General features: G+C 56.7%; 1 protein-coding gene across 4 annotated transcripts in view; it reads left to right on the top strand.

Moving 5' to 3' along the window:
* The window catches only part of NFIC (nuclear factor I C), a 64,810-nt gene extending 45,007 nt beyond the window's left edge, over nucleotides 1-19,803 (top strand). For 2 of the 4 annotated variants that reach the window (XM_045831671.1, XM_045831670.1), the window contains exons 5-11: nucleotides 570-693; nucleotides 1,316-1,440; nucleotides 7,496-7,621; nucleotides 9,836-10,020; nucleotides 10,640-10,787; nucleotides 12,902-12,987; nucleotides 17,192-19,803. In XM_045831671.1, coding sequence (XP_045687627.1) covers nucleotides 570-693; nucleotides 1,316-1,440; nucleotides 7,496-7,621; nucleotides 9,836-10,020; nucleotides 10,640-10,787; nucleotides 12,902-12,987; nucleotides 17,192-17,209 — 812 coding nt within the window. In that variant the 3' untranslated portion in view covers nucleotides 17,210-19,803. The remainder of the gene's footprint in view (nucleotides 1-569; nucleotides 694-1,315; nucleotides 1,441-7,495; nucleotides 7,622-9,835; nucleotides 10,021-10,639; nucleotides 10,788-12,901; nucleotides 12,988-17,191) is intronic. The other 2 variants (XM_045831672.1, XM_045831673.1) reach the window with 2 other exon arrangements.
* The last annotated feature ends 5,591 nt before the right edge of the window (nucleotides 19,804-25,394 follow it).

The following is a 25,394-nucleotide window of genomic DNA, read 5'->3' as shown; positions in this document are numbered from 1 at the left end:
CCCCTCGTTCTCCCCAGCTACCCCGTCATCAAGCCAAAGTTTCTAGGAAGAGCAGCATCCAGGTCCTTCCCAGAACTCAGGGTCAGGGTGACATGCTTCTTCCCAGGAAATAGACTCCAAATGCTGGGTGAGGGGGCTGAAAAACCTTCCCAGAATCCCTCCTTCCTGGGGCCTTCCCCTGTCCTGTCCCAGGAGGTCCTAACCCCCATTTTGCTTCCTGCCCCCTTGCTTTCCCTATAAACCTACTAGGGACTCACCCCGTTCCCTCAGACACCCCTATTTGAATCCCATCCCAGGGAGTTCTGCTTAATCCTGACCATTGTCTTCCTGTCCAGATCAGCCTCAGGATGTGCTGGAAAACTTGGGCTCCAGCTCTGCCTATGCCTCTGCCCCACAGCATGACCTTGGCCTCTTTTGATGGCTTTGGTCTTTTGATCCACTGAATAAAACCAGTTTCATAAATTAGGAATGAGGCCAGTTTGAGAAGGGGCTCTCCCCACCGCTGCAGGGCAAACTGCAGTCCTGGGCATTACTCCCTCCCTCATTCTCCCCTCTGTCACTCTCTGCAGCACCTGTGGTGACTGGAACAGGACCCAACTTCTCCCTGGGGGAGCTGCAGGGGCACTTGGCATATGACCTGAATCCAGCCAGTACCGGCATGAGAAGAACGCTACCCAGCACTTCCTCCAGTGGGTACGTGCCTGGGTCCTCATCTCTGGGCATTTCATGACCCCTTGCCTACCATCACCTGCCCACAGGTGATTGATTCCTTTCCCTGAAATGCTTGTTTTCATCGTCCACCTAGGAAACACTCCCTCATCCTTCAAAACCAAGCCCCAAGTGCCCATTCCCCAGCCCTGACATCCCGCTCTGGGCTTGAGTCCTGCGGGTCCAACCCTGAGACTCCATGGGAATGAAGACACCAGTTTTTGCTGACATGTGCTGTGTGACCATGAGCTGGTCACATCGTGTTTGCCTCTGTTTCCTCATCTGTAAAAAAGGATCATAATCCTACCAGTTGTTCTGGGGATTACAGTAGGCCAAGTGACCGGCCAGGCCTAAAGTCTTTAGTCAGCACTCTGCTCGCTTGCTGTTTGACCTCAGCTGGGTCCCTCCCCGCCTCTGGCCCCAGGTATTCAGTCCGAGCAATCCGCAAGCTGAAACAAGTGCTAACAGCACTGGAGGAAAGTGCAGGATGTCTCGCGAGAGCACACTTCTCGCCCCGCCCTCTAAGGATCGGAAGTTAGCAAAACCCGTCGCCTCCGCCCACATCTCTGTGGTAACCGGCTTGCATTCTTCTACCCTCGCCCCTCAGGAGCAAACGGCACAAATCGGGCTCGATGGAGGAAGACGTGGACACAAGCCCTGGTGGCGATTACTACACGTCGCCCAGCTCTCCCACGAGTAGCAGCCGAAACTGGACGGAAGACATGGAAGGAGGTGGGGCTGGCGGCGGGAGTGGAACCCGTCTTCCGGTCGGGGTTACGCACCCGGGACTACGTATCCCGGCAGGCACTGCGCGCGCGCCAGAGAGCGGGAAGCGGGTCTGGATCAGTGAGGCCCCTTGGGAATTGTAGTCACACGTTTGCGTTCGGGCTCAAGTTTCGGAGCTTTTGCGTTCCGCTCAGGACGGGGAGGGCGGAGTCTCTTCCTCGCCCGACCTCCTGTTCTCTCCCTGTCAGGGGCTAATTAATCTCAGTGGGGTTCTTGGATTATAGAGTTAACTTTATAGTGATTCCAATTAACAGGGTGCTTCTTCCTGGAGTCTGCCGTAGGCTTCGTCTAGAGGGTCCTGAGGTGTAGGATTCCATCTCAGTGGGGTCCTCCATGAAGTTCCTACGTTTATGAGATTCCCATCTCCATGGGATCGTCCCCCTTGTGATTCCGGTTCTGTAGGAGCCCCTTCTTTTTTCTCATAGCGGCCTTTTCCAGGGGGATTTTGTTCTATTGCTTTTCTGTCTTCGCTGGGTCTTCTCCAGACTCTCATGGGCCGCAGTTCCGAAGTGTCTCTTTTCTGTTGAGTGCTAACTCCTGGGGATTCTTTGTTTACATATCATCTGCCCCAATCTCCACCACGGTTCTCATCTGAAAAATCCCTTTTGCCTTAAGGTTTTTTCTAGCGGACCGGCATCTGTGACTAAAGAAATAGTGTGCAAAGTGGCTCTCAGGCTTGTGTTGCATTGGAGCAGGCGTCCCTGTTACTTCTGGGCTTATCAGCAGGGTCTGTGTCCTGCATTTTAGAAGTATCATTCTATCTAGTCCCTTATCTTTTATCAAGGGCTCACCCCACGAGATAACCTAGGGGTTGTGAAGGTGGACTCTCGAGTCCACCAGTCCTTATAGCTTCCTAGCGACCCCACCTCTGAACCTTGGTTTTCTCACTTGTGAAAAAGGGACGTTGATACCTGCAGTACTCAGTTTATAGTAGTGTTGTGGGGATTAAGTAAATCAGTACATCTGATGTCCCTAGAACTGGCCTGGCACATAATAAGTACCCAGTAAATCTTAGGATCTGTTTTCTCCTCCCCCCTCCTCTCTCCCTCCTTATCCCTGTAGAGCCTTCTTTCTTGTAAAGATCTGTCTACGCAAAGTGTGACATCTATAGAATTCCTGAAAAGCAACATTACAATGAAGAAGGCGGGGTCAGGCACCAGAGAGACCTGGGTTGGAATCCCAGCTTTGCCTTTGACTCACTGTGTGGGCTGTGTAACGTTGGGCAGGTAACTTACCTGAGCCTTCGTTTTCTCATTCCAAAATAGGAGTGATGAGATAACTTCTTTCAGAAAGTTGGAAGGGTGAAATGGCAGAATGTGTGTAGAGCATCTGTATGGTGCGTGATAAGTACCCAGGAAACAGTAGAGTTTATTGTTGCTCGTATCTTTATAAAATTCCCATCTCCCTGAATTGGTCTCTAACGCTTCTGGTTGTTACTTTTGAGGTCTCAAGGGTCCCCCCTTTTCCATAGTGTGGGCTCCCAAAGCAGGTACCTACTGTGGAGGACCTGTCTGTATTTATCAGGTTCTAATTTATGGGCCAGAGTGTGTCTGTGGGTTCCCTGTCTCTGTCAGGTTTGTCTCTACAAAGACCCTGAATTCAGCCCTGACTGGTGTGGCTCAGTGGGTTGGGCATCATCCTGCGAACTGAAAAGTCACCAGTTCGATTCCTGGTCGGGGCACATGCCTGGGTTGTGTGCCAGGTCCCTGATTGGGGGCATGCGAGCTGATGTTTCTCTTCCACTCTTTTTCCTTCCCTTTCTCTCTCTAAAAAGAAATAAAATCTTTTTAAAAATTTCTCTTTGCAAAAAAAAAAAAAGACCCTGTATTCAGTAAGCCTTAAGTTTGATTGTGAGAAACAGAAACTCAAAAGGACAATGTGTTTCTCTTGCAAGAAATGTCCAGCCATCAGTAGCCCTGGCAGGTGTGATGTAAGGTAGCTCCTACCTCATACTTCCCGGAATGAGGTTTTCATTTCCACCTCGTGGTCCAAAACAACTGCTTCTGCCTTCCAGCCAGCAGGGAAGAAGGAGGGTCAAAACTGGGCATGGCCTCTCCCTTTAAAAATAATTCTCAGGAGATGCACTTAACCACTCCTGCTTATCTCTATGTCCCTGGGTCACATGGCTGTACTTTGCTACAAGGGACACTGGGAACTGTAGTCTTACCGTACTCAATTATGTGCCCTTCTAAAATTTAAGGGTTCTGTTACTGAGGGTAGAGCAGATATTGGAAGACTTCTGCCCTGTCATTTACTGATTGGGAACTCAAAAACACTTCTCAGTAACTCTGTGATTGAAGTATAAAATATATACTATTTAGACCTGAAAGACAACCTCTGTGATGTAGCCATAGCAGCCCTGAGAGGTAAAATTATAGCCTTAAGTATTGATTAAAGCAAGGTCGGAAATAAAGAACCTAGCTTTCAATTCAGGAAGCTAAAAAAAAAGGAAAAGAAAAGCGAAGTTTTAAAAGGAAGGAAAAGTTAGAGCAAGTCACTGTGGCTTGGTCTGACCTTTCTGCCCCGAGAGCGGAATGGCACCAATGGAGGAACAAGGAGGAAACCTGTACCAGCCTCTGGTGTAGAACGGGGAATCAGGGAGCTGAAAGAGCATGTCACAGGCAGTCTGTCCCCCTCCAGCTTCATTGTTTGTCTCCAATGATGGCGAACTCACTTTCTCCTGTGGTAACCTCACTAAAAACCCTACTGTATGTCTGCCTCTGCCCTGTAGGTGCTCACAGCCTAGTAGGGGAGATGGATACATCTGTCCTCTCCCAACCCCCCACCCTCCTCCTTTTCCCCTCCTCCTCTTTCTCCTCCTCCTGGTTTCCTCTAGCTTCCTGTCTAGACAGCCCCCAATTAGCTGCTCATTAAGAGAATTAAACTGATTGGAGCACTCTCTCCCTTCTTCTGTTGTGGCTGCCAAGGGCAGTGCTCAGCTAACCCCCAACTCCAGGGGCCTCATTCTGTTGCTTGGGAAGGTTAGAGGTCTGAAGGAGGTCATGCCAGCTCCGCCCAGGTGAGACCCATGCAGCCACATCTTTCAGGCCCCACAAGCCAGCCTCCAGGCCATTGCCCACCTGTCTATGCCTGGGCCAGGAGTGCCCTTTCTCCTCCTGGCCACCTCCTCCAGAGGCCTTCCCTGATTACCCATCCAAGTGGGGCAGAAAGAGGGCACCCTCTGCTCAGCTCCCAGGGTGCTTTGTTTTGCCGCTTCTATGTCCCTTCTGGGGAGTTAGGCCCTTCGCATAGGTGGTTATTATAGGGGCAAAGCAAGCAATGCCCCCATCCCGGCTCTCTGGCTCTCTCTTCTGCCCACTGCAGGGCAGAGCATGGCCTGTGGAGTTACTGAGTTGGGTTTGAATCCCAGCTCCACCACTTGTTGACCCTGTGGCCTTGGGCAAGTGACCTCCCGTCAGGCCTTAATCACCACATCTGTGAATTGGGGTGACTCCTGGAAGCCTCGCATGGGGTAGTTGAGAGGACTGTGTGACAGCAGGCTCAGAGTGCTCTGCCTGAGACCTTGGAAAGGGTCCTCACCCAGGGTGACTTCGCCCCCAGGGCATGCTGGGCAGCATCTGAGGACATCTGCGGTTGTCCCCAGTGTGCAGTGCCAAGGGAGAGAGGCCTTGCTGCATAGTAAATGCCCCTGAATGATGGCTGGTCTCAGCAGAACCAAGCACTCCACCCACCACATACTCTCATCGACCACCCTGTGTTCTGAGGCCCTGGCAACCCCGCACTCAGCTAGAATGGGCACCCCCACAGCCTGTGGCTTGCCCCTCGACCTGCTTCCCTTACATCACACTCGATTCACCCACAGCGGAGCTGGCAGTCCAGTGTGGGGTGACCTTGTTCTACAAACGGATGCTCGGTGGGAGATGTGCAGGCCTGCTCGCTCTTTGAAGAGTGTGTGCCTCAGTGGGACAGACAGGCACGTGTGTGTCTTCACTGGGGGCACATGGGATGCTCCGGTGGGGACTGGTAGCCACGGGTACTAGAGAAAGATGGCCATTCAGATGAGGGGGCTATTACAGGTTAAAAGGAGGTGCAGGAGCTTAGAAGGAGGATGTGTTAACTGACAGCAGTAGCTCAAATGGGAGCATTACAGACCTGTTTGCTAAACAAACGGGGGATGCCCCAACATGGGGGTGCGTGCTCAGGGCCCTCTGAGCCTGCCCAGAAACATGAATGGTTATTCCCCCAGCGCCCGCCGGGCTCCCCCTCCCAGGCCCTGTCCTGGCTTCCAAGGCCCCATCTCAGGAAGCTAAGGAGGGGCGGGTCCGTGCCAAGCTATTTCCATCCAGGACAGGCTGTTCTAGGAAGTCCTCCTAAGTGAGCGTCTGACAGCACTAACCTGGTTCTGCCACAGCCCCGTGCCAGCAGAAAGCCTGCCACCCTCCCACACACACACATGGCCTACAGAGCCAGCCTGCCCTCCTGTCTGCAGCCCTCCATCCCACTAGCTTCTCCTGTTCCCTGGGAAGGACTGGGCTCTGGCTCCCACAGCTCTGCTGGCCCGAGTGCCAGGATTTCCTCATTCACATAGCACAGTGCGTCCTCAGGGCCATTACGGGCAGGAGGGATTTGTAACAGCAAAAGCAAGTGACAGCCTGAGTGGCCATCAGGGGCCCTGGTTCCCAGATCTGGTTCACTCCAAGCTATGCTGTTGGAGCAGACAGGACTATCCCTGCATGGAAATGCCACGGGAAAAGGGTGCAACAGCGTGCTGGGCGGGGTGGGGCCAGGGAACATGTGCAGATGCCCACACCCCGAGGCCTGGGCAGCAGACCCCAGAAACAGTGACAGCATACCTCAGAGGAAGACAGCGGCTCCAACTGGGGTGACTGTGCCCATGGGGAACACTGGGCGATGGCTAGGGACATACATGGCTGGCACATGAGGGTGGGGAGGACTCCTGGCATCAAGTGGGTGGCGGCCAGAGGTGCTGCTCAGCACTCACAGTGCCCAGGACAGCCCTGATGTCAGCTGTGCTGAGGAGCAGTTCCCGGAGCAGGGGGCCTTGTGCTGGGTGGCAGGAAAGTCAGACTACATCATGGTCTCAATGGGTACGTTTTACTTTAAAATGCACTTTAAAAATAATTTCTAAACATGTCCATTTCCTGGCCCCACTTCTTTGAGATCCCAATTCCAGGGATAGGGCTGGGCCCAGGATGCTACATTTTTTGAGGGGCATGCTAGCACCCTTAGCTCTCACATTCGGAGGATGGAGGAGGTGGGCGTGCAGGGAGGAAAGCGAGGGACACTCACACTTCCTCAGGGCTAATGTGAGCCTGGCCCTGGTGTGGTCTGTCCCATGTATCATGATGACGGCAGCTCCTTCCTGAGCCAGTATTTGCTCTGTGCCAGGGTCTCCATGGATTCTCCACATGCCCATTTTACACCATTCATTCATTCATGGAGAAGGTGCAAGGTGCAAGGGGCTGGGTTGTCAGGGTTCCTGAGGGCCAGGGCAGGGGAGGTAGTCAGGCCTCCGTCTTCAGAGGAATGACAATAAGCAAGTCATTCCAGCAAGTGGGTATGTGCCAGGCACAGGTCTAATGGTTTTATACGTTGTATCTCATGTGATCCTGGCCACGACTGTGCAAGGAAGGTCCTTTTCTGTCCCCTGTAAGGATTAGGGAGCGCAAGCACAGCAGCTCTGGTGCTTGTCCGTGTCCTCTCAGTTCACCAGGGACCCTCCCGTTTGCTCACCCTGCTGCCTTCCCCTGGGCTCTGACGTCCCTTGGGAGGACCTATCTCTGGAAGGAGGGAAGGTGGGGGGCTGTGTTGGGATATCAGGGACCCATGTTGGCATCAAAGCTATGAACCCTGGGTGGCTCCCTTCTCTACTCTGAGCCTTACTTTGCTCCATCTATAAAATGGGGCCCCCAGCCCCTTGCCCACAGACTCCTGGGAGAAAAGCAAGGGGTCCGGTAGAGAGACTGGGGTCTTGGGAGTGGCCTGCAGCCCTGTGACCCTCTGACCCCCCTCAACACAGGCATCTCATCCCCGGTGAAGAAAACAGAGATGGACAAATCACCTTTCAACAGCCCGTCTCCCCAGGACTCACCGCGCCTCTCCAGCTTCACCCAGCACCACCGGCCCGTCATAGCAGTGCACAGTGGTGAGCACCCAGGCCCCAGGTGGGGAGGGGGTGGGGCACTCTCATCAGCCCCCTCGAGGCCTGGGAAGCCCAACCAGCTGTCTGAGCAGGAGTCCTATTATTACAGCCTCCCTGCCAGGCAGGGGAGCCTGGAGGTGCCATACAGAGAATGCCTGGGCCTGCCTCTGTCTCTTTGGGCCTCAGTTTCCCCTTTTGCAAGAGAAGGAGGCACTGCCCTGTGGCTTTCCCCTCAACCTGCTTCCCTTATGCTACATTCAAATAACCTACACACAAGTAATGGTGTTGGGTGGTCACAGAAGGAGGTAAACACTCCTGGCACCTGGCCAGGCACAGGCCACGCAGGTGCTACGGGTGCATTCCCGGCCGCACAGACAGGAACTGTCACCCTGATAACAGAGGGAAGCAGACTCCGGCAGTTCCAGGGGGTAAGCTGAGCCAGGCACTCTGCACTGGGCCCTCCCTAATGTCACCTGTCAACTGGGGCTCCCCCTCCCAGAGCTGTCACTGGGGCTAACCGAGTTAAACTGCAGTGAACTCTCAAATGTTGCCTGTCACCCCACTGTGAGGATAACGATCTAGTTCCATACAAGGGTGGACACATGTACAGGGAGGCAGAAAAAGTCATGGCACAGTGGTTTAGACCAGCAGCTGGCAAACTATGGCCCTCACAGCCTGTTCTTATAAAGAAAGTTTTATTGAGCCATGGCCGCAGCCACACTCATCCTGTGGCAGCTTTCAGGTCACGATGACAGTGTTGAGTAGCTGCAGCAGGGACAAGATGGTAAAAAGCCAAAAATATTTACTGTCTGGCCACAGACTGGAGACAAAAGGGGAGTGACAGAGAATGGGTACAGGGCTTCTTTTTGGGTGGTAGGAATGTTCTGGAATAGAGTGAATATATGAAAAGTCCCCGAATTGTTTAGAAAAAGGAAAGAAAAGCAAACACCGCCATGAAATATTACTCAGTTGTGGAAAGGAGCAAGGCTCTGATAGCCGCTCCATCATGGATGAACCTAGAGCACACGATGCCCAGTGAGAGGAGCCAGACACAAGGGCCACAGGGTGTGTGCGTGATTCTGTTCCTGCGGAACGTCCAGGACAGGCACAGCCGCAGACACGGAAGGTGGTTGCCAGGGGCTGGGGAAGGGTGATGTTGGGGGTGACTGCTGATGGAACAGGGGCTTCTTTTGGGGACAACGAACATTCTCTACAAGCCAGTGTGGTGACGGTCGCACCGCTCCGGGAATGTGCCGGACTCACACACGCTGAAAAGGTGTGTGACCTTGCAGGGCTGGGTGGCCACAGGTTTGCAGTTGTTTGCATGAAAAAAGACACGCAGGTTATTATCATTACACAGTAGCCTTATTAACTCAAAAGAATGTCACAGTGGTCCCAGCTGGTGTGGCTCAGTTGGTTGGAGCGTTGTCCCATTAACCGGAAAGTCGTGGGCCCAATTCCCAGTCGAGGCAAATGCCTTCAGTTGCAGGGTCGTCCCCAGGCCAGGCGCTTATGAGAGGCAATCGATCAATGTTTCTCTCTCATATCAATGTTTCTCTCCCTCTCTCCACTGCCCCCCTTAAAATCAATCACCATGTCCTCAGGTGAGGATTAAAAAAAAATGTCACAGCAGCACAGTGCACTTAGGTAAAATCTTGTAAGTTCTCACATTGCCGGCCTTTATTATTTACACCTTCTTGTAGTCTTTGAAAATCAGTGAACAAATCTGAATTTCAGTGACCTGCTTGGGTTAGTGCCACTGCTTCCTGAGGTAGTGGTAGTGGGGCTGACTTTTGCCCACCCCTGTATAGTATGCAAATTATATCTCAATTTAAAAAAAAAATTGACCACCCAGCCCTTTACAAAGAGAGCCAGCTAAGCCCAGGGTGATGGTGCGGGCCATGGGGCCAGACGGCCTGGGCTCCAGCCTGGGGTCTGCCATCTGCATGCTGTGTGGCTTGGGGCAGCAGACATACCACCTGAGAGCCTCCGTGTCATCCTCTGTTACAAACAAACAAACAGAAAACAAGGATAACACCCGAACCCTGAGGGTTTTCTGTGACAGTCAGCAAGTCTGGGCTGGGAATGAGGCCGCTGCCAGTCCCGCTGCCCTCATCACTGTCAAAAGCCCGCGGTGCAGCTGCAGCCCAGCAGCGCAGCCAGGGAGTTGAACAGGTGAGCCAGGCCCCCAGTAACCACCCCTTTCTGTCTCCGCAGGGATCGCCCGGAGCCCTCACCCGTCCTCAGCCCTGCACTTCCCCACCACCTCCATCCTGCCCCAGACGGCTTCCACCTACTTCCCTCACACAGCCATCCGCTACCCGCCTCACCTCAACCCCCAGGACCCACTCAAAGATCTCGTCTCACTGGCCTGCGACCCGGCCAGCCAACAGCCTGGACCGGTGAGTGTGGAGGGTGCAGACCGCCCGCCGGCACTGGGCTCCAGGCGACCGCCCTGGGGCCCCGGGCTGTCTCAGGCGGCCTTCTGATGTGCATCTCCATGTCAAGTGGTCTTCTGACGGTCGGAGGTCCACAGTTCTCTTCTGAAGCACTCAGAGCTGGGCTGGTTCAGAATTCGGGCTTTCCAGGTGTTAGAGTTGACGGCATGTATTTTATGAAGTGCTTCAAACATGGTCCTGTGGCTGCAGCTCAGGCCTGCTTCTGCCAGACTTCCACAGAAAGCTTTCGGTGTTCAGAGCTTTTTGGATTTTGGAACTGCTGGCAAGGCGGTGGATGGCTAGGTCCTGGTAGTGAATGAGGAAAAGCATATGGACCACCCATGAGGTCAGCCCGTGATGTTGAGGATGAGGCGGCATCTGGTGGAAGGAAAGCAAGTGGGTACGAAGTGGCTTGAGGAGGAGACAAAGGGAGTGCAGTCCCAGGAGGCTGGAGGCCTGCGGGGCCCCTTCCCACCAAACTTGCCCAGCCCTGCCAGCCTCGTCCCCCAGCAGGACCTCGGACAGCAGCCTGAGGCAGAGGGGGTGCCACCACCTTAACCACCTGTCTCTCTGTTCCCCCCAGTTAAATGGAAGTGGTCAGCTCAAAATGTCCAGTCACTGCCTTTCTGCTCAGATGCTGGCACCCCCGCCCCCTGGGCTGCCGAGACTGGCGCTTCCCCCTGCCACCAAACCCACCCACGAGGGAGGAAGCACGTCACCGACCTCACCCTGTAAGCACTCGGGAAGTGGTGCCTGTGGCAGGGCGGGCGTCCCCAAGGGGCCCCCTCCACTCCCCTCCCCGACTGCTGGGGTTGGGGGCTCAGGCCCAGCCTGGCAGGTACTGGCAGGTTCTGTGGGTTCCCAGATACAGCCTTAGGAGACAGCAGGGGCAAGTCCGTGGTCGGCCCCAAGTGGCCAGGTGGCCTGGGGTTCCCACGTGCCCACTCTGGGCCCCTAAGCCTTCCTGCGTGCAGCAAGCCGCTGAAGACAGACGAAGACCTCCAAGTGGTGGCCTGAGTGCCGGGCCTGGCCCCCGGCTGCCCCTTGTGGACAGTGAGGACCTGTTGTTGTTAAAATCAGGACATTTTCCATAAAAATGCCGGAGTTCCAAATTTCTGGGGAAAAAGGACCACAATAGGCCCTGTTCTTGCCAATAATCTGGATGAGCCATATTCGTGGATGGGACAGTCCCCACCTACTCGCCTGACACCCCCCCCACCTCGCCCCCCGCCAAGGCTCTGGGTGAGCTAGCCACCTTGCCTTGTAGAACTTGATATCCTCGATGTGGCCTCAGGTGGTAGCCTGGCAGAAGCCCCTGGGTTAGTCTCCTTTGCCTTCTAGAATTTTCTACCCTCTAGGTGTAGCTCCAGATTACAGCTCACTGGCCTCCTCCCCGCCCACCCGCACATTCACTTGCCCCAGCTGGAGCTGCGCAGGGCGGGAAGCCACTCCCAGGTTCCCCATCCTGGGGTCTACCCATCAGCAAGGGCTCTGTGCCCAGATCCCAGAGCAGGCTTGGACGGGCTGTGCACACTTCACCAGGCTGCCTCGCTCGAAGCCACTGACCCCCTCCATCCTCCAGTACCCCCAGAGCATCTGTCCTGCGTCTTCCTGGGCCGAGCAGCCCCAGTTGCGCAGGCAGTCTCAGAGCCCCCAGGCTTCTCCCCGGTGTCTCCTTCTGCCCCTCACCCTCCTTCTGAGTGTCTCTCTTCCTCGCTCCCCAAATAAGATTCCTGACCTCACCTGAGCAAGAGGGGCCAGCAGTTCCATCTGGGCCCCCTCCATGTTGGCCCCCTTCCTTATGTGAAGTGCCCCCAGCAACCGCTACCTGCCAAGACCCAGGGCAGCTTTAGGTACAGACAGGCTTTATCTGAACACCAGATGCAGTGTGGGACCTTGGGTTCAAATCCTGCCTCTGCAGCTCACTCCCTGTGTGACCTTGGGCAAATGTCCTCCCCTCTCTGAGCCTCAGTTTTCTCAGCCGCAGAATGAGTCAGTCACAATACTGGACTTGCAAGGCGGTGGGGAGCAAGTTGGTGAGATGGACCAGGGAGCACGTCTAGTGTCAAAGTGCAGGGTAGAGTCAGCACGTGGTGACGGTGGCCACCGGCTGTGTACTTTCTCATCTGTGAGACGGGGAACAATGTTGGTTTCATTGAGGTGACAGAGGGTTACATGGGATTATGCCCAGTGCCTGGCATACACTAGACACTTAACAGCGGCAGAATAAACATGGATTCCCTCTTCTTCCTAACACTGGGTTCCTAACTACAAATTGAGCCTGCTTCCCCCCAGAGCCTCCCAAGCCTCACTGCCTCCCACTTACTTTTGCCCTGGCCAGGACCGTGCAGGGACTCTCCAGCACCTTAACCCCAGCCAGACTGAGGCCCCTGACCCACAGTGGTGCCCAGCCGTGAATTACTCACTTGCCCACAAAATGTGATGGATGAAATTAAAATACAAATATATGTACGCATGTGGACGCAAATACCCAGCCTTCTCCATGCCTCTCCAGGAGGAAAATTAGTAACTACAGTAGCCTCAATAATTGATGGCGCCCGTGTGGGATGCAGGCTGCCATCGCAGGATGGGCCAGGCAGCGGAGCGCCCTGAATAATTCACAGGCAGTTTCTGAATTATGAATCTTTCATCCTGCACCTTCGTTCCCAGCAGGCACCCCTCCTGAGCGACCCCAGGGGCCTGCGACTGTGGGCTTTTCTGGGTGCCCAGATTGGCCGAGGGAGGGCACTGGGTGCTCTGTGACCCTGGGCAGCGGCCACCCTCTCTGGGTGCTCCCGTGCGGCCCCCTTCGCTAACGGGCTCTCGGTCTCTCTCCTCCCCGCAGCCTACTCTACGCCCGGCACGTCCCCTGCAAACCGTTCCTTTGTGGGATTAGGACCAAGGGATCCAGCGGGCATTTATCAGGCACAGGTAGGGGCCAAGAGGCCGGCTGGTGGCGGGGAGGGAGGGCCAGGGCAGAAGGGCCAGCCTGGGTGTGCAGGGAGAGGCCGGCCTGCTGGATCCCACGCCACCCCTCCCTCGCCGTGCCTGTGGCACGGTGGCCATTAAGCGTGGCAGGGGGACCAGCTTCCCACGCCCTTCCAGGGCTTCCAGTATGGCCGGAGCCCCAGATGCTCCCTGCAGCTCCCTACCAGGAGACCCTCCTGGGCTACTGCCACCCCAGGCCCATCGCTGTAGATGAGGAGACTGAGGCCACAGAGGTGCGGGGGTTTGCCCAGGATCACACAGCACGGCAGCCCGAGCTGGCAGTGCCCCCACTCCCATCTTGGCCCCTTCCATGTCATAGGCCAGAGGGGACCAGGGGGGCGGAGGCAGGGGGTGGCAAGGGCTCCAGAAAGCCAGGGACAGGTGGGAAACTGAGGCAGCTTGTGACAGATGACGGGTCCCCCCAGTGAAGCCTGCACGCCTCCACCCCAGGCTACTGCCTGCAAGGTGGGGAGGTGGCCGCAGAGGCAGAGTCCGTGTCACTGCAGCTGCGAGTGCTCAGGGTTGGGGCGGGGGAGGCTGAGCACGAGACCAGGAGGCTCAGAGAGAAGGAGCAAGTTGCCTGAGGTTGCACAGCAGTGCAGGACAGAGTGGATCCCAGTGATCCAAAACGGGGACTGGCTCCCAGCTTCTGGAGGAGTGGGGAATGGCCTCAGCCCCCCACCCATGTATTCTGACTCCAGCCCTCGGGTCAGGGTTCAAGTCTGTGCTGTGTGCGGGCCAGGAGTGTGTTGACAGAGTGTCCGAGAAAGGTGGCTGGACCCTGGAACCCCTGATTACTGGCGCCTGTGAGGGAGGGGGTCATGGAATGTGAAGTGGCCCAAGGACAGCGCCAGCTCCCACAGGCCCTTGGAGGAACCCCCTAGGGCTCCCCCACTGCTTCAAACCACCAGAACCACAGAGTGGAGGTTTGGGGAGCCACATTCAGACCCTCCAGCCTCGGTGGGGAGGGGGGGTCTCTTGCATCTAAGTCCACGAGCACAGGTGGGGGCAAGGTAGCCACATGTCCCGTTCTCCACTGAGATCAGAGCCATGCTGACCAGGCCCAGGGAGCCACCCACCGCAGCCCGGCCTCCTGGGGACCCTCCAGGGCTGGTCTGGTTATAGCTCACAGGGTGCAGGGCGTGTGTGGAGGACCTGGCCATCCCCACCCCACCTCCCTCACACACCCAGCCCTGTTTCACCCTCTCTGTCTCTCCTTCTGGCCTTGGGCACCTCCTGGGGGGCTTTTGAAGGGCCTGAAACGTTAGGGAACCAGTTTCATCCAGAAAGGGCACCAGAAGTCCAAGGCCGTCCCACACACCCTTGTACGCCCACACGTTAAGTGTTCTGCCTTGCAGAGCCCCAACAGGGATCCAGAAAGAGGGCTCACTTGATCAGGGTCACTCAGCAAGCTGGGGTGATCCAAGGATTCCACGCTTTGAGTTTTGGGTCCCCCATGGCCACCCTCTCTTAAGTTCCAGCAGTGCGGACACCCCATTCCTCCAGTGCTCAGGCAGCCAGGCCTTTTCTCGCCCGCCCCCGCCCCACAGGAGGCTGGGAATGTCCTGATTGCTTCAGAAACAGAAATTAATAAAAACAGCAGAGAAGGGGCCCTGCCTGCCTAACCCTTCCCCAGCCACCCTCCACCTCAGTCTCTGCATGGGGCCCCGCCCCAAGTGGACAGCCTAAAATGGGAGGGAAACTGAGATGGGCAAGGACAGGCACCTTTGCTTCTACAGGCTTCTCGTTGCACCCTCTCGGCCAGGGGGACGATGGGAGTGGGACAGGGCTGTGAAGCTCCAAGGAGGGGCCTTCAGGATGCTGCCTCGGTGGTGGCGGGGACTTGGGTCCCAGTAGCAAAGACCAGCCAGGCAGAGAAGGACCAGGGCATCTCGGCCTGGGGCTCAGCACTGACAAAGGCTGGAGGTGATGGAGAAATAGCTGGAATGTGCAAAACCCCAAATGTGGGCTTTGGCTGGGGGCCATGGGGAGCTATGGAAGGGTTTAGAGTGAGGGAGGGACACAGCCAGGTCTGGGAATTGGAAAGCGTTTTCTGGGACTGATGTTGGTGGGGGGAAGCACAGAAGCGAGATGGCAAGTTGACTAGAGGCTCCCTAGTGGTCCTGGGCTATGGGGGAGACAAGGCCCCCAGTCTGAATGAACAGGGAGGACAGTTCTGGTGGGGGGACCTCACCGGCACTGCACAGGCTGGACTCTGGATCACTGGGCTAAGGGCACCCTAGGTGGGATCAGGCCTCCCTTCCCCCACAGAAAGGGAAGGGAGGAAGAGGAAGCCTTGAGTGAGACCCTGCTCCCCCGTCTCGGAGCCCCGGAGCCCCTTTGCAGCGGCCGCAGAGCTTAGAGGCCTCTGGTTTCTGGCCCTGTCAGCATTTCTGCCTCCGCCTGCATTATTCCTGGCAGGTTGGCTTTCCTCCGCCCCCGCCCCGCCCCCAGCCTGCAGTGGCTTCTCTCCCTCTCCGTGCACCCTTCTGCCCTCCACCCTGTCAGTGTCCCCTCCCCGATCAATACTTCCTTCCCCATCAGTGCCCCTTCCCCTTGATCAATATCCCCTCCCCTGATCAATATTCCCTCCCTACCTTCCATCAGTGCCCTCCTCCCCTGATCAATATTCTCTCCCCTATCAGTGCCCCCTCCTGAACAATGTCCATTGATCTCCACCTGGTCAATTACTCACCACCTCCATACCCCACCCCCCTCTCCCTGTGTTTCACCATCAATCCCCCCAATCCTGAGCCAGCCATGGCTTTGGGTCCCAGAGTGGGTTCCAGGGACTCTGACAGCTCACCCCCTTTCCTGAGTGATGGGGTGCCCCCTGGCTGAGCATTTTGCACCAAACCCTTTCCGCTCACAGCCCATCACTCTCATTCAGCAGATGAGTAAACCAAGGGTCAGAGGGGTTAAGCCACCACATGCCCAAAACCATACTGGTGGCTTAGCCAGCCCAGGGGAATAGTAGTGTATTGCCTCAGTCTCCCTCTCAGATGAGGGGGAGGATGTTGAGTTGAGAGTGCCGCCCCCATTACTGGGGCCAGAGCAGAGCAGCTAGCCTGGGAAGGGAGGAAGGAGGGAGGAAGGGCCAAAGGGAGGCCGGCCACCACTGAAGAGGGCCACGCCCAGAGTCTGTCTGGTTGCCAAGGGAAACCAGACATGAGGTAATGGCCAAGATGAACTTGAACTTGGTTGGAGGTTGGGGGCTGGGAGCCACAGCACCAGTTTGATGGGATGGCCCAGCCACTGCAGAGCAGTCTGGTTGAAGGGGATGCAGTTGATTTACTGTGGGGGTGGGGGCCAGCACTGCCCTGATCTCAGGGAAGGGGCAGTTGTCCCCAGGCCCACCGCATGCTGGGAGGTTGCATTTCCAGGGGAAGGGTCTGTATAGCCGCTTGGACTGACACCAGAGCTGCCCAGCGCAGCCAGCCTGCCCTTCCAGGAGCCTCTGTCTCCCAGTTTGCACGGTGGGGCTCTGGACTGGCTGGAGGGCCAGGTGAAGGGGCCAGCCCCAGGCAGAGGGAGAACAGAGGAACGGAGCCTCCGGGCCTGAGCGTACGTTCCGGCTTTCTATTTCCCACGCGGTGGTCTTGGACAAATTACTTGACTTCTGTGACCCCCAGTTTCCTCCACTGAGAAATGGGGTGTCCCTCCTTCAAGGGGTTGGGGGGAATCATTAAATGGAAGAACGTTTTTTGAAAAAATGGAAGCACCCCTGGTCACAGTGCCCGGAGACAGCGGTGTTGCATCAGATTGACTCAGTGAAACGGCACGTCCCCATTTCTCACGCGGGGCGCTGAGGTCCAGGGCGCTTGTCACTCGATTCAGTGGGAAAAAAACAGCTACTACAGATTGCTCAGGTAGATTTGGATGCCAGATAAACAAAGGATTAAAAGTGAGTCTATTCCAGAAGTTGCTCAGTCAATGCACTAAAAGGTTTGTAGGGAATTCAGATTGCACCAGGCATGCTGTGTTTTATCTAGCAGCCCTGCGGAGGGGTGAAGTTACTTGTCCGGGGGTCACCCAGCAGGTGACAACAGGTCTGGGTTGGGGGCAGAGGCGGGTGGGGCAGCGGCAGAGCCTGACCTCCGTTTCTTTCTCTCCCTCTCTGTCTGTGCGTCCCCCTGGGGCCGGCCAGTCCTGGTATCTGGGATAAGAAGGATTTCTTCCCACGCCCTGCTCCTTCATCCCGGGGGTGCTGCGCAGCCGGCCCCCAGCCCACGTTTTCGGTGGAAAGTTAGAGCAAGCAAGAACATCCCGCCGACTCCCAGCCCAGCTGAAAAGACAAAACACACAAACACATACACACAGGAGGAAAAAAAAAAGAGAAAAAAAGGCCAAAAAAAAAGACAAATGGGAAAAAAATCATAAAAATAAACCCACCCAAGCAAGAAGACAAAGGTGAAGAAGACTGCAACGCTTCGGACTCTCGGGACGCCACAGCTAGACCTGCCGCCCGCCCCTCAGCCGGGCCTGCCGCCCCTCGGTGGAGGGCTGAGGATCTAACAGTGCCACGGGGGTCTCCCTTAGTTACTCATCTCTCGCTGCTGCTCGGGAAGGGCAGGTGCCTGCCTCCACCTCCACCAGGACCAGGTGAGCACAGCCTGGTGCCCACGACAGTGCCCAGGCCCCATGGGGCAGGACACCCAGAAAGGCCACCTCTCCCCCGCACCCCCATCGTCACCTCCGCCAGGATGTCGGCCAGGCTTCCCACACTGGTGTTGGTATTTCCAAGCAGAAAGGCAGGCACTGAGGAGGCCGGTGTGGGCAGGGAAGTGACAAGGGCAGAAGAGGGTTATGGGAGCCCCTGGTCATCACCAGGGGACAAGGACGCGTGGCAGATTCTTTCTCAGGAGTGCCCTGCGGTCAGCCATGGGATGTCCGCCTGCGTGCATGTGCTGGGCTGGCTTGGGACTTGGCCTTTCATCCCCACGCCTGTCTGTTTGGGAGGAGAAGTCTCTATGCAATTGCCCCCCCAGCCCCACACCCAGCGGCATAGAAGGCCACCCCCCACTGCACCTGCCTGCGGCTCCACACCCCCAGGGTCGGGGTCCACGTTGCACACACTGTAAGAAATGCACTTTCCAAGGAAGGGGCTGTGGGGGCAGAATGGAAAGACCCAGAGGTCTTCAAGAAAGGGGGTCATCTGGAGTCTCCATCCACTGAGCCCTGGGAGGGGAGGACCCCCCACTTACCCAGAGGAGGTGGGAGGTGACAGTGAGTGGATTAAGTGCCTGATTCCCACCGCCCGCCCCTCTTTGTCCAGCTGAGACGTGAGAGTGGCCGTGGGCATCCCCACCCCTCCCCCACAACCCTGCCACCTCCAGTCCCCGACCCCTCATTGCTATGCTCCCCTCAGAGAGATGGGGACCCCCAGTGGGCCTGAGGGGCAGAGCTGGGTGTCCCCCGAGCATCCTGCCATGCTGGGGCGCGGGGGGCAGGGGCGAGGTCTGGGGAAACCGGTGTCCCCTCCCCCCCACGCCTTCTCTGCCAGTGCCTTACATCCTGGAGCGACACCCCCTCCCTGGTGCCTCTCAGCCCAAAGGGGGACTACAGTTTGCACTTTTATTTCCCCCCAAAATGGGCACAGCCAGGGAGGTGCATTGCAGCTGGGCCCCTAGAAGGACTGCAATTTGTGTGATCCTGGACGGGGTGGGGAGTTCTGGCGGAGGGGGTGCCAGCACCTCTGGGCCCCTGTGCTGCACAGGGGGCCTCCCATCTGCTAAGCGTTTTCCGTTGAGCCGCTCCAAAAACACTAAGCTGGGGACACCGGGTACCCCCCTACCCCGGGTCCCCAGCCCCATTCCCGCCCCACCCCAGGATGGCCATCTTGGGTGGGGGGCCTGGGAGGGAGTGTTAGGTGTTCTAGGGTCATAGGACCCAAACACAGAGACCCCTCCCAGCCCATCCATCTGAGCCCCCGCTGGCCACCTCCAGCCTCCATGCCTGGCGCTGAGGAATATGTACCCCACCATGACCCCTACCCCGGGCCTAGGCCAAAGCTATTTCCCCAAGCAGGGCCTCCGCCTCATCTGCTCCCAGCCTGGCCCTCTGCTCCTTCTCTTGGTACCCCTGGGCCTGGCCCCCCTCCCCCCACCCCAACACCTCCAGAAACCAGACTTTCCTCCCAAACCAGCCCAAGGGGCTTGGCAAACCCACTTGATCATACAGAGAAAGACCCAAGGCCCTTCCCCATCAACACCCCCCTCCCATTGTCCAGAGGGGTTCGAGAACCCTTGGTCTGTCCATGAACCCCCAGGGCCCCTCAGGGTGGCCATTGGGGGCCAAAGCATGGGCCGCTCTTCGGGAGGGCAGCTAGGGTATCCGGAAGCTTCTCGGCCGGGAACCTTAGGGTGCAGGTAGGCGTGGTAGGGGAGGGGGCGCCCGGCAGCCCCCAGCGATCTAACTTTGCATGGTGCTTAGTCGAGGACTCCTGTGACCTGGCTCCTGCCGGCAGCTCGCTGGAGCTGACACTGCATGGCAAACTGTACCCGGCTCTGTCTCCCATCCCCAGCCTCCTAGCCCCCACTACTGCCCCCTCCTCCTTAAAAAAAGATTCAAAAAAATACCTTGAAAAAGTCCATGTTTCCTAATTTGCACGAAATTTTTTACCACATGATGTGCCTTGCCTTCCGAAAATAAGTATTACCTTTAAACAATATCAGCGCGAAGGTAGCTGCATGCCCTGCTCGTGTAGTTAAAAAGAAAAAGACAAAACAATGACATGAAATAAAAAGTAAAAATGGAAAAGGGATGTATTTCTATTTGTAAAATAATAATAATAATAATAATAAGCAAGAAGAACTTAAAAAAAATACACGCTAAAAGAGCAATTGCCCCGTGACCGGTCCCACCACCCATGCCCTACCAGCCCCGGGCTCTGTCTCCGCGGCCCCTGCTGCACTGGGGGTGTTCCCTGGTGCTCCGCCACCCCCAGCCCGGCCCCTGGGCTCCAAGGGGTCATTTCTGAAGCCCCCACCCACAGCAGCAGGCAGACCTCAGGAGTATGCCCTTGGGCCGCCAGCCAGTCCCCCAGATGCCATGCGTGCATGTGCGACCCTGGGCAGCGCCCTCGGGGCAGCCGCCCTGCCGACAGCCAGACCCCCCATCCCGCCTTCCGCACAGGCTGGCATCCCTCTGGCTCAGGGTCAGATTGCTCTCCCACCCCAAAGAGGCTCCCTCTTCCCCAGTGCACCCCCCTCCTTGTTGCCAAAGGACCCACTCGTGCCCCACCCCTGGAGACCAGCATCAGGTGTCCGTTCCCTTCTGCCCTCCCCTTGCCCCCCAGCACCCACTTCTGTGTCTTCCAGCCGTGACTGTGGAGGGTATCTGGTATGAAACAAAAAAACAAAAACCAAACTCGATATATGCAATACCTGTCTGTCTGTACCTGTAGGCCTAGCCCGGCCATCAGAGGCCCAGTTGGGGAGGCCAGAGGGGTCAGGGCCGGTCAGGGACCCCCATCACAGGTCTCTGCCTGGGTGGCTGGCCGTGCTGTTGTCTTTTTCTTGTTTTTTATTTTCTCATATTTTCCTTTCATTAAGTTCCAACTTCCTCTACCTTGAACTCCCCCACAGGTGAGACAGTAGCAGGTGGTTAGTGGGGTGGCCCCGCGGAGGGACCAGAGGGCTGGGCTCTCCACCCTCAGGCCCCAACCTGGGGGACACCAGTTGGACAGGGTTTGCTGCCGCCCCCTTGGACTTGAAAGTTGTCTCCAGAGCAGGGTGGGGCTTCGTAGAAAGGTCCCAGCTTCCATCCGCCATCAAACCTCATCCCATGTTTCCTCCCCAAAAGGCGCCTCAGCAAGCCCCAGGGGACAGAGGGGCCCAGAGCTCGGCCTCGGCTGCCATGACAGTGTCCTTCGGACCTGCCACTTGGCCGGAGAGCCCAAGGCCACGTGTGTCCGTTTTCATGTGGCTGATTTCTGCTTTTCGTGCTCTCTGCCCTGCCCCCACCCAGCCCACCCTTCCTCGCCCCCAGTCATGCGATCTGGCCCTCTCAGCACCACTGCTGAGCACTGCAGGCGGTTCCTCCCCAGCCAGCACGCCATCCTGGGGCTGCTCTTCCCGATTCTGGGAAAAGCTCTAGGGCCCGTGCTGGGCAGCGCTCCCAGGGCCTCCCGGAAGGCAGAGTGAGGCAGAAACACCAAGAACCAGGCCCCTGACCCCACTCTGCAGTTAGGGTTTATGCCAAGAGTGGGGATAGGGGCCTTGGTTGGGTTGGTTTTTGTAGGGTTTTTTTTCTTATATGTACGAAACTGACATCTTCTCAGTCCCCTCCCAAGCCCATGTCGCTCACCACCCATCATCCATCCTCACCCATGCTGACCCTCAGCCTGCCCCTGGGGTCCAGCTCATGCTGTAGAAACGAACAAGGGGGCCTCCCAAATATATGCAGACTGCCCCCATCCCTCTCTGGGTCGAGGGCCCCGGACACTCGCCAGCGTGGCGAGGGAGGTGTGAGGAGACCTGACCTGTCTGGGGACGGGGCTCCAGGCCTGTGCGCTGGAACCCAGGTTCTGGCTGAGTTCTGAGTCCCACCCTGAGCTAGACAATCAGACTCAAAAGGAGCCCCAAAGGAGACTGGGGATGCTGTAGCTCCCCAAGCAGCAGACAATTCCAGGCTCAGGCCCACAGATCCCCCTCCTGCTCCAGAGCCTTCTGTCTGTCCCCAGAGATAGCAGTGTTCCAGGGGCAGGCAGGCCTGACTGGACAGCAGCCATCTGAGCAGGACCCGGGGCCGCGAGCTGTTGTCCTGCCTGCTTTAGAGAAGGCAGCACACGGGACCCTCCCCTCCCCATTCCAGCCTCTCCGATGGTACTCTGACCTTCAGCGGAGGGATATATATATATATGAATTTTTTATTATACGGACTATACAGTGGCTACTTTTTGTTTTGGCCTGGAAACTGTCTCTGAGATTCTGATTTTTACTTTCTTCCTGGAGGGTGCTGAGAAAGGGGTTCCAGAGATCCACCCTCAGATCCAGCTTCTTTCTCATCCTCCCATCGTCTCCATTTCTGCGCCGCTGGGCCCTTTCTAAGAGTCCCACCTCCAGGCTGACAGCCTCCCCCACCGGCCACCCATTCCTGAGTGTTTCACAGTGTGGGGGGCCCGAGCTGAGCCCAGAGGCCGACTCCCCGACCCTTGCCCCCAGCAAGGCAAGGGGACAGACCCAAAGCGATACCAGCAGGACTTGTTGCCAGCGATACCAAAACAGACTTTTCCCAAGCAGTGCCTCACATGTCTGCTGGTGTGGCTTTGGGGTTCTCCACAGCTCCCCAGGGGCGGTGGCGGGACCCAGGCCTCAGGAAAGAGGAGGCGGGATCCAACAGGAAGAAGGGCTTCAGGAGGGGAAGAAGTCACCCCCCCCAAGCTACTGCCCCTCCCCACAGCCCTCCACTCACCCCTCCTGGCTAGAAGGGGGCCCACTGGAAAGGGGACGGGAGCTTCCCCAGCAGCCCTCCAGTTGGGAACCCCAAAGCCCATTCCCAAGCTGTATCAACACTTCTATCTGTTGATCCTCCCATCTAGGGTCCCAGCCAGGCCCCCCAAAACCAAAGCCCCTTCAAGTCCAGGGGTCCTGGCCCCTGCCTCCCACTTCTTGCCCTCCCACCCCCGGACCCCACATGGGGAAAGGACAGGCAGAGTGTAGGTCAAGGGACAGAGCACACAGCGTGGCAGGGGCCGACGGGGAGGAGGGAGAGAGACCCACTTTCCTCTGATTTTCCTTCCTTTCTCCCTTCATCCCTCTCTCCCTCCCTCCCTCTCTTCCTTCCTTCCCTAAAATTTTTGGTGGTGTTGCTGTTCATTTTCTTTTTCCTCCAAGATATTTTTGAGGGTTTTTTTTTCTCATTTTATATTTTACTGATATTACCAGGATAGTTTACTCTGTTTCTCGCTTTCTGCTTGCCGCCCACACCGGGTAACACACCCACACACCTGTGCTCATGAACCCAGGTCGGGAGAGACTCTGGCTGGGTCTGCTCCTCCTCCTCCCCAGTGTGGGGACCGGACGGGGGACATGGGAACACCTGGGCAGACCTGGGCCCAGCCTGCCCCCTCTCCTGGCTCACCTGCCCTGCTCCCTCACATCATACTCCAATCATAACATTGTATATTACTCAGTCATTTCGGTTTTTTGCAGACGCGCCTAAGTACCATTTACAGAAAGTGACTCTGGCTATTATTATTTTGTTTGTTTGTTTCCCTATGCAACAAAAAAAAAAAAAAAAGAAAAAGGGGGATTCCATAAAAGATTCAATAAAAGGCAAAAAATAAAAAAGAAAAATGTATAAAAATTAAACAAGCTACGCTTCGACTCTTTCTGACTGTCTTGGGTCCTTTCTCTGTTCAGTGCAGACTCTTCTGTGTTGTATCAAAGTGAAGGGAAGAGGCTGGAGGGGAAGGCGGCCAGTGGACACAAGGACCCCAGCACTTGGGGTGAGCCGGCAGGTGTCCTGAGAACCTTACATCAAATGTCCCCAGGGGACTTTTTGCAATGTGTGAGGACATCTGTGGTCATGACTGAGGGAGGCTATTGCCATTGAATGGGTGGAGGCCAGGCTTCTGCTCAACACCCCACCGTGCCCAGGACGGCCCCCCACAGAGGAGGATCCAACCCCAAATGTCTGCAGTACTGAGGGGGAGAGACCTGCTTTAGATGGTGGGTTTGGGCGAGCTCTGGGTTCTAGCCCTTCCCAGCTGTGCTTCTGACAGCTCCAACCCTCTCCAGTCCTAGGAAGTGAGGCTTCTCCTGCCTTCAGCAGTGAGGTTCTGGCGCCCCCTTGTGGGCAGGCTGAGTACCTGGGCCCAGAAACCAGGGCCTGGGCGGAGGGGTCAACAGGAGGCCCTCACCCACTTCGGTCCCTATCCCCACTCTCCGACCCCTCCCTGCAGCAGGAAATGGGGCACTAGCAAGAGATTCTTCTGTGAGGGACTCATATGGGGTCAGGGGCTCCGCAGAGGATAGGGAGTCAGTTTGGGTGCGGGGCTCAACGGATGGGGCTCAGTTGGGTTGAAAGGCCCAGGAGGCCTGGGGGACTCAGTCTGGTCTTTAATCTCAAGAGAAGCCCTTGTTCTTCAGCCATTGGCCCCTAGGATGAAGCAGTTACTGGCTTTGGGGGACTGTCCCAGCACTGCGGACCACCCCTGGGTCCCCCTGGGTCCCCACTAAATGCCGTCAAAGGGAGGCAGGCTTGTGAAAACCCGGAAAAATGAACCCGCCACTTGGTAGATGCCCCCTAGTGGGGAAGTTCTGCAACCTGCTGACAGCCCCTCCTGTCTCCCTTCCCTCCCTCCCCAGCACCCCACCCACTGTGAACCCCCAGACTGCACAAAGGAGAATGAAGCAGAAAACTTCTTCACGTCCAGACTGCAGTCAGGAGACACACCCCTGGCCTTCAGAACCACCCCCAGTCAGAGTGGGAAGTCTCACTTGCCCCGCCCCATCATCACCATGTCAGCGCAAGGAGAAGCTGACATTTGTGAGATGCCTTTTGGGTTCTGGGTTCAGTGCTCAGGAGTTTTGGCATTGTTTCACTGAATCTTCATGAAGGCTGAGGAAGGGTCCAGTTATTTTCCTGCCCTTTTACAGAGCAGGGCATTTCAGCACAGAGACGTGAAGTTACCAGCCAGGGGTTACACGACGAGAAAGTTGGGGCTCCATCTCTCTCCATGGAGCCAGGAGCGCTGGACAGGAAGAGTGGGGTGATGGTAATGCACAGCCCTGGGCATCACAGCTTCCAGGACAGGGCATGTGGTGGGAGGGGCCTCGTCTCCCAGGAAACAGTCCCTGTGCTGAGCCTGCTCAAAGTTCACGTTCAGGAGCAGCAAAAGCAAGATTACAGGATGGGGGCTGGCTCTGCCGTGGGTCGTGCAAAGACAGTACCATCTGCACAGCTCCTTCTCACCTTCCCTTTCACCAGTGAGAAGCGGGCTTAGGCGACTCCCATGTGGCAGAGATGACAACCAAGGCTAGGGGAGGGACTGGGAGCCAGGTGGTTTCTATGAACTCTTGGGAGCAGGGCCTTGAGATCTTGGAGGTAGGAGGGCAGGAGGAAGAGCTGGCTCCGCTGATAAAATCCAAAGGGCAGCGGAAATCAGAGGTGAGAGAAGATCAGGCAGTGGGTAAAAAAGATTCCTGCATTGCAGATGGAGCAGAGGTAGGAGATGGTGGGGGTCGTGGGGATGTGGCAAGCTCCTTGTCCAGGGGTGCCCTCCGAGCTTAAGAATTATCAGGTGGAGACCAAGGTTGGGGAGGGTGTGTGTAATGCCCAGGGAACCGCAAAGAACCCTCCGGGAGGATTTTGGGGGCATCCTGGGGACTCTCCATTAAGGGACA

Source organism: Phyllostomus hastatus, unplaced genomic scaffold (genome assembly GCF_019186645.2).
Source record: "Phyllostomus hastatus isolate PE091 unplaced genomic scaffold, TTU_PhHast_1.1 phas_contig_159, whole genome shotgun sequence".
NCBI lineage: Eukaryota > Metazoa > Chordata > Mammalia > Chiroptera > Phyllostomidae > Phyllostomus > Phyllostomus hastatus.
This window is presented reverse-complemented; position numbering and strand designations above follow the sequence as displayed.